This window comes from Salvelinus fontinalis, unplaced genomic scaffold (assembly GCF_029448725.1).
Source record: "Salvelinus fontinalis isolate EN_2023a unplaced genomic scaffold, ASM2944872v1 scaffold_2457, whole genome shotgun sequence".
Classification (NCBI taxonomy): domain Eukaryota; kingdom Metazoa; phylum Chordata; class Actinopteri; order Salmoniformes; family Salmonidae; genus Salvelinus; species Salvelinus fontinalis.
The window spans coordinates 1-12085 of NW_026602666.1; the positions used below are offsets into that span (position 1 = coordinate 1).

The 12085-nt window shown below is 43.5% G+C and overlaps 1 protein-coding gene across 1 annotated transcript; it reads right to left on the minus strand.

Moving 5' to 3' along the window:
• Nucleotides 1–7: 7 nt before the first annotated feature.
• LOC129850906 (microtubule-actin cross-linking factor 1, isoforms 6/7-like) lies at nt 8–2774 on the minus strand (the record flags this gene model as incomplete). Its single annotated transcript, XM_055917081.1, has 2 exons — nt 8–1010; nt 2705–2774. Coding segments are annotated over 2 exons (1073 nt in total), but the record flags the coding sequence as incomplete, so codon positions are not given.
• Nucleotides 2775–12085: the final 9311 nt, after the last annotated feature.

Consider the following 12085-nt stretch of genomic DNA (forward strand, 5'->3'; position numbering starts at 1 on the left):
ATGAGGCCTGATGCTCGGAGGATCTCCTCCCTCTGCACAGTGATGCTAGCTGCTGGGAGAACCCCCTCCCTCTGTGCAGGTACACTGGCTGTTTGGAAGATCCCCTCCATCTCAGCAGAGACACTTGCCTTTGGGACAATCCCCTGTCTGTGCGCAGGGACGCTGGCCATTGGGACGATTCCCTTCCTCTGCGCAGTGACACTGGCCATCAGGAGGATCAACTCCTTTTGTGCAAGGATGAGGCCTGATGCTCTGAGGATCTTCTTCTTCTGCGCAGTGATAGAAGATGCTGGAAGAATCCCTTCCCTCTGTGACGGGATGAGGCCTGATGCTCGGAACATCTCCTCCCTCTGAGCAATGATGCTAGGTGCTGAGAGAACCCCCTCCCTCTGTGTCGGGATGAGGCCTGATGCTCGGAGGATCTCCTCCCTCTGTGCAGTGATGCTAGCTGCTGAGAGAATCCCCTCCCTCTGTACAGGGACACTGGCTGTTTGGAGGATACCCTCCGTCTGTGCAGGGACACTGGCTGTTTGGATGATCCCCTCCCTCTGTGCAGGGACACTGGCTGTTTGGATGATCCCCTCCCTCTGTACAGGGACACTGGCTGTTTGGAGGATACCCTCCGTCTGTACAGGGACACTGGCTGTTTGGAGGATCCCCTCCCTCTGTGCAGGGACACTGGCTGTTTGGAGGATCCCCTCCCTCTGTGCAGGGACACTGGCTGTTTGGAGGATCTCCTCCCTCTGCACAGTGATGCTAGCTGCTGAGAGAATCCCCTCCGTCTGTACAGGGACACTGGCTGTTTGGAGGATACCCTCCCTCTGTACAGGGACACTGGCTGTTTGGAGGATCCCCTCCCTCTGTGCAGGGACACTGGCTGTTTGGAGGATCCCCTCCGTCTGTACAGGGACACTGGCTGTTTGGAGGATAACCTCCCTCTGTGACGGGTTGAGGCCTGATGCTCGGGGGATCTCCTCCCTCTGCACAGCAACTTCGGCTGCTGTGATGATCTGCAGGTATAATATAGAGAATATAGTCATTCCCTAAAAAATCAACCACTTGGAATCTATAACATCATTGACACATACACTGAGTGTATTAAACATTAAGAACACCTTCGCTTTCCGTGACATAGACTAATCAGGTGAAAGCTATAATCCCTTATTGATGTTCATTGTTAAATCTTCTTCTCAGTGTAGATGAAGGGGACGAGGCAGGTTAAAGATTGATTTTTAGACAATTGAGACATGGATTGTGTATGTGTGTCATTCAGAGGGTGAATGGGCAAGACCAAAGATTTAAGTCCCTTTGAACAGAGTATGGTAGTAGGTGCCAGGCGCACCGGTTTGTCTCAAGAACTGCCATGCTGTTGGGTTTTTCCCGCTCAACAGTTTTCCCTGAGTATCAACAATGGTCCACCACCAAGGGGGAGGGCAACTCAATAGGAAGGTGTTCTTAATGTTTTGTTCACTCAGTGTAGATCAATCCCTAGCATATACTTTCATTTGTATGTGTACGATACTGTAAATACACAAATTATATTAATGTTATCTACAATATATTATAATACCGTAAGCCTCCCCGCTGCAGGGGCATTTCCTCCAACAATTTTGAGCTGATTTTCTTCACTTTAGCAATATTTTGTATCTTTGTTAATTTTCACATTTATTGTGTTTGGAATGGCACTGTTACTACAGGAGATGATGCTATCATAAAGTATTTGATGTAAGTATGTAGGATAATTACCCATAATGCTCACTGACTGGACATTCAAAATTACCATGGCAATTATTGACGCATTAACATGCAATCGGAAACTTGGAAGCTCAGAGTTAAAATGAATGTAAGTTATCAGTGTAAAGCTTCCTACTGGTTGATTCTGATACTTCACAAGTGGGAAACTTGAAATCATCACTCCATAACGAGTTAGCGAGTCAGAAATGTCAGAATTTCCTAGTTCCGACTTGAAGGGCCTTCTATAATGTAGGGCCGGTCAGTAACCAAATAATTTTACTGTGTCCAATCGCACACAGACTTTTATGGTCACACAAGTTGCCACCGGTGGATTCAAAATGAGTAGCCTAACAATTATTTACATGGCCCCATGTACATTTGAAACCAAATGATTTTTCTGTGAGAAATCAATAATAGTTGCACACATAGGGTAACAGTGAGCAATTGACAGTGAGCAATGAGCAAGATAAGCATAGACGGGAAGTTGACAATAGCTTATTATTAGTGTAAATAAATTGTATTTCTATGGTTGCAGTCCTCAAAGATTGAATTGATTGAATTAATCAGATCCAATGATTTACTGCCCGTAGGGTGGGGTACCGCTAGTCATCATTATTATAATCACCATCTCAATCATTATCACCATACCATCATAGACTTATTCTTCTGTATCTGAGACTCATCTGACACTACCTTAGACATGGCAGTCTGCAACTCAATACACTGCACCTGCATGGTGTTCAGCGTCCCCTGCATGTGGTTAATCGAATGCTTAACATCGTTCAGCAGGATTTGAATCTCAAGCCTGCAAGAAATCAGGTGGTTCAACATACTGAGATGACGAGAGGCTTCAGACCATGCCCATTGGACCATCTTTAGAATTCTTTCTCACTTAACACCAATCTTATTAGGAATGTAACTTTGTGCAGAAGATGTTACTATAGTGTTATTTAGAAGAAGAAAAGTGTACTTTGTCAGGTGCCAAAAGGATGACGGGATGTCTCCCTGCTCCAGTGAGCTCTGCTGGCAGGTCTTGCTCACTGTTGGAGGAACGGGAGCCAAATTAGAGGAAACATATCTATGGTTGTTCAGCAATGAAACATTCATGGCATAATGGGGATTGTCCTTCCCTGTGAAAAGAATAACAGCTGGGGTTTACTTTCTCACTTTTAGATAATGTAATACAATCTTTAAACCCATCAGAAGTGTAGTGCTTACCTCCATTAAAATATTGGTCCATGTTATTTATGGCTGCATTGTCCCAATGTTGACCACTAGTTCCATCTTGTGATGAGAGGGTCTTGATGAAACGATCAAGTCAACATTTTGTTAGACATTTCAGAGATAGCATTAACAATTGTACATGAGACAGTGCTTCCAGATATTGAGGTATCTTCCTTCTGAGATATGTAACAAAAAAAAAAAAATGGTGTGTGTACTCACATGAAAGGTATCCATGATTCTAGATTAAGCCAATCATGTACGTGATTACCATCCTATGGGTCAGCAATGGAATGATTGTTACACAGCTTTCAGGCAACTTTATGTCTTGGGCCTGGATGAATCATTGAAATGCAAGTAATGTTGTGAATTTGTGATTCATAATTGCCATTATAATTTTGAATATTCCATCAAAGTTATTTGTTTTGACAGTCAAAACAACTCAATTTTACGATTAATCACTTGAATTGAGTAACTTGAGTTGACGGAAGTAGCAACTATATATTCTGACCTAAACACTGACTTGTGCATTGCCTAATGCATAATCTATGTATGTTATTGGCCATTGGACTGCTCAGTCAAAACAACAAACTTTTACGATGAATCACTTGACTGGAGTAACTTAAATTCGGAACTAAAACATTAAAAGTAGGCTATAGCTTGACGCATATCCTTACCTTGGACAAGCGTATCCAAAAGGCCTATCCAGTTGTGCGTGAAGATACCTTTAGGTAGATAAAAGCACGGTACGGGTTGAGACACGCTCGGTATTGTGAATCTGTAACACTGCTATAAAAGCACGTTTTCATTTATAATTTACACTGTAGAATGACCTGCAAGCCAATCAGAATCGAGTTTTAAACAATACCGTGGGTTTCATGGAACGTCACAAACATATTAGGCCATTTGCGTCACAGATTAGTCACTGAACATGGGTTTAATAGCTATATTGGCTATATGTACAGTATATGCACATCGTATTGAATTGAGATTACATTTACTGCACCACTGTAATTATGTAGTGTTAATAATTCATTTTACTTGAGACAGGAGACCAAGTGGAGACATAGGACGAGGTGGATAATTTTATAATAAGGCAGGTTTATTCAAGTGTAAAAATATTATGCAAAGCGTGCAGCACGGCTCCTTCTTTCTGATCCGTATGGGGTCATCAGGAAAAGAGGGAGTTTCCACAGTCGTACAGTTTTATATATAGACAACAAGCAAAGTAGGTTGATCTGCGAGTCTGGCCTTCCGATTGGTCGGTCTGAGTCTTGGGTAGTCCTGTACAGGCCTGGTGTCCACGTTCCATTGGTTCCTGAGGTAGTTCTTTGTCTGGAGCTCCAACCCTGAGTTGTGTGTGTCTGAGTGATTGTCATGGGGGAGGGGAGTTGTGGGTGTCGTGCATTTGTCCAATGAGTCCAGCATATGACCAATATAAAAGGGAGTGTGTATATTGTGTCAACCATAGCTAATGTTGAGAAGTTGTTAAAACAAGTTACCAATATCTAATACAATTCCTTACAAATCCCCCTCTTCACGTCTCACAAGACGTGACATAAAGTATATAAAAAGACAAAACTAAAGGATAAAATTTGTCAGAAGACAAATTTTTGATTCCCTCTCTTCACGTCTCACAAGAGACGTGACATAAAAGTATATAAAAAGACAAAGCTAAGGGATAAAATTTGTCAGAAGACAAATTTTTGATTCCCTCTCTTCACGTCTCACAAGAGACGTGACATAAAAGTATCTTAGTCCTCAAATAGATAGACAGGTCCAGCTTCCCCATCCTCAAGCAATGGGAACATTTGGGCCCTTTCCTGATTAGGGTCTATGGCTGCAGTTATAACACGGCTAGCAAGCGTGCGCGCACATGGAATGCAACAGCATCCACAAAGTACAAGAATGGCCGCAAAAACAGAAATTGATACTAGGATGGAGGAAACCAGCGTCTTATATTTACCAAAAGCATCCATCCATGAGTCCCACATAGTAGTGTCCACTCCAGAATGCTGTTTCATCTTACCATTAAGGGTACGAAGTCCCTCCAATGCTACAGTCAGACTCCCATCCGTAGCTGTGTTATTGGGAATGAAAGTACAACACTGTTCACCAAACATTTGCACAGACCCCCCCCCGTTCAGCCAATAACATATCAACCGCGATTCTATTTTGAAATGCCATCAGGGACGTAGCTGCCAATTGTCCATGGACCGCCTCGAAGCCTTGTTGAGTCCAATTGCCCAGTTTCTGGACATTAAAATGAATGTAGTTAATTCTGTCCACATTTTTATTAACTGTACACCACCAACAAAATGATGATTCAAACCCAGCTGTCACTTGGTCCGCCAGTTTATATTCATCTGGCACCCCCTAGGGACACCAATAGCATCAATGTAAGTTGAGTCGTAAATGAGCAAGGACCAAAAAGGAGACCACTCCAATAACTACCCGTGGAGTGGCCAACCACACATTAGTAAACCAAAAAACGAGAATATGTTAAACCCTCCGGTCCATCCCTCTATACAACCTGTACCAGGTGGGCTCGTCGCCACCCGGGAACTTCAAACCTTCACAACAGGGAGGACAAACATCACTTTTTATTCATTCAACAACATCATCTACAGCAAACCAAGGGTCCTCCTCTGTCAGCCCACTCTCCTGCGGAAGCTCGTTTTCGTATCAGCCTCTCCAACTGGAGCATCAACCAGAGGCCCCTTACACATCTGTAACAAACTTCTTCAAACAAGGTATGATACAGGCAACACAGAAATGAAAAACCACAACTAGTGTCAGAAATCCAGTAATCGTCCTTGCAGTGTACTTACCAAAACAACCACCCAGCCAGGGGAACAGTCCACTCTCCTCCACACCTGCAAGACCCTTCATCTCCACTGATAACCTTGCCAACCCACTCAGAGCTTTTGAAATGCACCCATCCGGACTAGTATTGTTAGGAACAAACGTGCAACACTGTTACACCTCCCTTGTTGGCCAGACTTATGTCCAGTGTTAGTCTATTGTGTCTACTGGTTTGTGAGGCAGCATCCAATTGTTCAGCCATCCCTGTAAGTCCTGTGTGGGTGTGTTTATAATTGATCCAGACCTTTTGTTTTAACATCAACAATAGCTGGGCCAAGGATGGGCATCAGATGCCACAGGCCATCATTCCTGGTTAATGTCTGGAATTCGTGGGGGACCCCTATTGGGACCCCCAACAGGTTGGTGTGCATGTTATCTGTACCCTCGGACCAAGGAGCGTCACGTTTCTGCCGTCTCCTGGGTTGGTCCCAAGCCTCTGTGTCCTGTGTAGCTTCCCAGAAGTTGATTAGCTATCATAATAGGCAACGGTGGTATCAGACTGGCCAAAACACATGAGCAACGACAATTTCCTTTCAAAAATGGGGTCAACCGCCTGGCAGGTCCACACATCCACCATACATCAGCAACACCTCTAGTTAATAGTGGTATTAGTGATGCAGGTAGTAGCAGGGAGCCTTCCATAGTCTATACCTCTACCTGTACCAGTGTTACAGCTGTTATGTCCCCCATATGCCTTAACTCCCCACGGTCCTTCTGGGGAGGGACTTCTGGGAACACAAGACTCAGAGTTTTACACAGGGTTAAATTTGGATGCACATCCAACCTTTCCCATTATTTAGGACAAATGGGTGAGCAGCCAGAATAGGTCTGGCATGTCCACATACGACACAGTCCTTTCTATTAAGTGTTTTGTAGGCCAAACACATATTCTCCCTTTCCTCATAAACAGTTTCAGTCCCCAAATGTTCACTATCTGAGATGTCTTTTATATTTATTATCTGTACCAGATTGGAGAGCTTAGGTGATGGCGTGGGACTTGGTCTTGAAGTGGTGGAGGAGGCCGGCTGAACCCTGGTCCGTTGGAACTGGTGGTGGTTCTGGCAGCACTGCGATGGTAACCTCCCCATCATATCCTTATCAGACAGCTCAGGACTACAGGCAGTCCTGTAAAACCCCACCCTCTCCCAGAGAACACATCATCAGCCAGAGATCAAGCAACACTTTCACTTCTATGAACGAACACAGTGAGGAAAGGTCAGGGGCAGGGAATTCTTCATTAAGGAGTTGATCCCCGAGCTCTATTAGCAACAGTTCTTCTCCTTAACTCTGTGATCATTCGGCAGTGTCAGTGTGTCTCACCCTCCAAGTGCGATATGCCCCCAGGTCGAGTGATTCACCTTCTCCCTTGATTCACCTGCAATGTATAAACTCTTGGACATACAGGTTTGGTTAACAAACAGTTCCTCATTTGTTCTTTCTGATTATATATTTAATTTCTATGCCTAATTTTTTAGCTATAAATGTTTAATTTTAAATAAGTTTATTATCCAATGGACCCCATCCTTTCCCAGTCCACAATGTACCCTCCTTCGTTTGATACCTGGCTCTGGCCAGGTATCAACCTTACCTACTCTAAATAATAACCTAGTACATCATATTATAGGAACGTCCCTTCTATTCCCCGCATATCCAATTCTCCCCTGGGCGCACATCCATATCTATTCTTTTCCAATTCTCTGTCAAGTGACCTATCTACTTTGAAATGTATCTGTGCTGCTTATATATGTTAACCCATTTCCCTCCTATCTTATTTCACAGCCCACCTTGCTCATTTCCTGGTCCACCCTCCCCACTCTGCTCTCAAACCTTCAAGGTCTCAACAGTGCGGGGTAGACCCATCTGTCTGCCTTTTTCTATGTGTTCCTTTACAATATTAACTAAGTGTCTCACTGTTTTGACTTTATCTGCATGGATTTAAAAATAACAACAGGTCTTATAGTGTCAATCTTTAAAGTCCTAACATAACCTTAATTAACCTATCTTTATCTTCTAATGGCCAATACAAATGCTTACCTTATGGTCAAGAGTTATAAACTCTATTATAATCAATTTACCTCAAAACTAGTATCCCAAATGACACAATCTCATTATTCTCACCACATTTCCCCGCGAGTGATCAAGTCGCCGGAAAATGCAATGGAAACAGAAAACAGGTCAAAATGTTACACCTACATTCGTGTTCCATATCTAAACATACCAAAAGAACCCTTTATCTTCTCAAAGTCCCTTGCCTAAATAAAACTCAGAAAGTAAAACTTCTATTCCCATATGAGTGTATTCTTTTAAGATATCTTATCTCTGGGTACACGGAAACCCTTAACCTTAATGTTTACTCCAAAAAACAAAATTATGTCACCAGCATTCAACCAGTCGGCTGGGAGACCATTTGGGTGCTGCAATACTGCCATCTTCTGTCCATTCTCTGCATAGCTCTCCACCCACTCTCATTCAACCTTCTCAATTTGAGCCATATTAGTTTCTTATTTTAACTATTGTTTTCTAAATTTTTGATTTTTTTAATTTTTTAATCTATTATTACCTAGTTAGACTAGAGTGTCCGTGACATACATCCATGGGGATCCGGTTATAGTTATTCTATTAACCATGTGAAAGTGCCCAGGGACACCCCAAATGTCAAATAAGGGGCCAGATATCCCTAGCCTTGCCCAGGGAGGGAGAAATATCCCTCTAACTGGGCGAGGTTCCCTTATCAGGGGAGGCGGAGTTTGATTCCGCATCACCTGAGTCAGAAATGTCTTCATTTGGAATCGAATTTAAGCTGTTTAAATCAGCTCTGACTTCTGTCAGTGTTCTAGAAGGGATTGGGGCTGGAGTGCAATGTGTGAGGTGGTGCCAAGGTGCGCCTGATTTACCTTTGACCTGGACTGAGTGTGAAGTAACCTCCCTCACTTCGTACTGTCCAGTCCACCTGGGTTCTAGCCACTTTCTCTTGTGGACATTAACCCCACCCAGTCACCAATTTTTACCTTCCGTGTGCCAGATCTCCCTTCTGCTTCCCCGTTGGACCTTATGAATCTGTGTGGAGAGAGCTGCAGAAAGTTCCGTCAATTATCAAACATTTCAATTTGTTGTACATCAAGGGCGGGCATATGACCTCCCTTCCTTGGTGAACCCAGCATGACTCCTCCAGCCATTGTCTCATGAGGAGAGAGATGGGTGCCTGCACCTGGAGAGGCTATCATGGCCAGCAACGCCAGGGGCAGAACTTTAACCCAAATCAACTCCAAACCTGCACATACATTTGATTGGCGCGTTCCACGAGGCTTATGAGATTGTGGCCTGTACACTAACCCCATCATTAAACAACAATCAGTTGACATTTACACATCCGACCCTATTGGTACATGGAGCGTTTGTCATTAAACAATACACATGAGTTCGGTTTGCAGCCACCTAATGACCTATTTTGCATCCTCCCCTGCTGTTGGTATTGCCTCAACCCATTTAGAGAACCTGTCTACCATAACTAACAGGTACCTTTTTCCATTTGTCACATTGTCTTTCCCCATATCTGTGTGTGTTGGTGAGTGGTTCGTTCCCCAGGTCAGGTCTCCGTTTCAGTTCCTGTGCAGCTCTTTCTGCACAGGAGTGGGGTAGACCTTCAGCATTGAGTGCGTCTGCCATGTTTTTGTCAGTGTTGACAAATGTGATGTGTGATTGTGTGCATTTATTCTGGATTTCCGTTTTCCTTTCAGCGCTGAACGTGAATTCTTTGCTCATCAGATATGCTGCAACCCCATGGTGGGTGTGGATTTCCAATGGATGGCACATTATCATGTGGGCTGTTTTTCCAATAGCTTTTGCCACTGCAGCCACATACCTGGAGCATGTGGTTTGTCCTGCTTCAATGTGGTCCAGTTTGGAGGAGTGATACCTCAACACTCTTCTCTCCCCCTCTTGGTTCTGGAAAAGGATGGATGATGTAAATCCTTCTTTTTCAGAAACATCCAGATGGAACTTGTTTTTTTTTTTGTTTTTTTTAGTCAGGTGCTGTTAGGGCTACTGCCACTTAGAGATCTGTTTTCAAGAGTGCAAAAGCCTTTGATGCTTCAGTAGTCCAGGTCAATGATGAGTGTAGGTTAGTGGTGAGCAGCTTCAGGGCCATGGGGCATATTCATCAGCCATGCCCTGAAAAGGGGGAGGTGATTGCTGATTCGGGTCTGGATTGGGGTGATTGTATGCGGGTGGAAGGGCCGCACGTGGTTGATACATCATTGGCCTGACTTCCCCTTGGTCTAGGGGCGTATCCTCGTCCCCTTTTGGCCAGAAACTGGCTTTGGGCCGGGGTTATTGGGTGCGGACACTGTCGCACCATATGCCCAGCTTGTTTACAATTATGACAGCTTCCATAAGATCCAGAGTACCTCTGGGGCTGTCCCCATGTGGGTGAATAGTTTGATTGTGGTAGTGGGTAGTAGGGTTGTAGTGGTGGTTCAGACGAAGGGTATGGCTGAAGCGGGTAGGCATACGGCAGTTGGAATGGCTGCTCCTGGGGTGGGTGTATAGGTGGTCCCTGCTGGGTGAAGATGGGTAGTTGTTGTTGCTGTATCATTCGGGAAACAGTTTTTTTAATGATTTGTGAGATTTCTTGTTGGTCTTCAGCCACCATCTGTTTCTTGGGTTTCTCTCCTTTCTGGGCCTCTTTCAATTGTAGTTTCAAAAGTTGTACCTGTAGGGACTGGATTTGTGTTTCAGCCCCTCCCTTACCCTTATTGTATTGGGTAATGTGGTGATGCACATGGGAGTTGAACTGAGCCTGGGGAATTGCCATTAACCCCACAGTGCCCCTGAGATGGGTTGGGGCCGATGGGGCTGCTGTGGTGGTAGGTGGGCCATCATTATTATTGGGCCTGCCCTCTTTGGTGTCAGTTGGTGCTCCAGTGACCACTCCCATCGTATCAGGTTTCCGGTAAGGGAGAGCTTTCCTAATTTCCTCAATTGCCCATAAACCTATTCTCATCTCAGCCTGTGCCTTTTCCCTTTGCTTTGTCCCTTCTTTTTTAAATAAGTGACTCTTATTCTTATCAACTTCACATTCTATCCCTTGCTTCACTGCTTCCTCCAATTCTTTCTCCATAATGAGGAGTTGCCCTTTTGATGGGGCGACTCCACTAAGGAAACCTGTTTGAGTCCATTTTAGCCTCACTTCCTCCCAAATTTTTTTAACGGGTTTGTAGTGTAATTTTCCGCCTGCTCTGTCTTTCATTCTCTGATCTAAATATTCGTTGAATTTGTGTTTGGGGACGATAGTCGTGGTCATTTTGTCGTTAAGCTATGTCTGGGTCTATTATTATCTTTGTATACTTTAGCCCGTTACTGATCGAAACCAGCGATGTGTTTTTCTTCCCCTCACCTCCCTCAGTCTCGTGTCCGACTCGCGTGGACAAAGGATTTTATTGCCGTGTATTCGATGAATTATTTTCGTTTTCCAACAATATATCAGCTATATCTCTTTGAAACAATATACGAATATATTCACGCGCTCCTGTTATAATTGGAATGACAGTTTTAGGTACTTTTAATAAAAAAAATATAATTGCTTTTCGCTAATTTAATTAATTAAATACTTTGGCAAAATATTTCAGAAGTTTCCTTTGGGGACAATATACTAGTAATTCAGGCGCTCCTGATATAATTGGAATGGCAATTATATGATATATAATTTGAAAGATATTATTTCTATTAACTTTTCCGATTTAATTTGAACTTTTTCCGATTAATTAAATACTTTGCCAAAACATTTCAGAAATTTCCTTTGGGGACAGTATACTAGTAATTCACGCGCTTCTATACTAATTTTCAAATGAATTCTATCCCTTAAGGATTTACCAACAGTATAAGAGGGGAAAACCAGGTCAACTCATCAACCGTAAATGGCTGCTTCACCGTGGCACACAGATTCCGACTCGGCGGTCACCACTAACGGAGCCTGAACTTAGCTTATAGCTAATTAGTAGCAATAGATCTCGTGGAACACTCAATCACGCACATTAATTTGGTGAGTTTCAGGTTTAATACCCTTGCTCCTATTTCAAGCTTAGATTTATCACTGATGCTCCTAGTTGAAAAATGTTTCAACTAGTCCCAGATTACTAATGCGACTTGAACAGCATTAATTTGGAGAGTTTCAGGTTTAATACCCTTGCTCCTATTTCAAGCTTAGATTTATCACTGATGCTCCTAGTTGAAAAATGTGTCAACTAGTCCCAGATTACTAATGCGA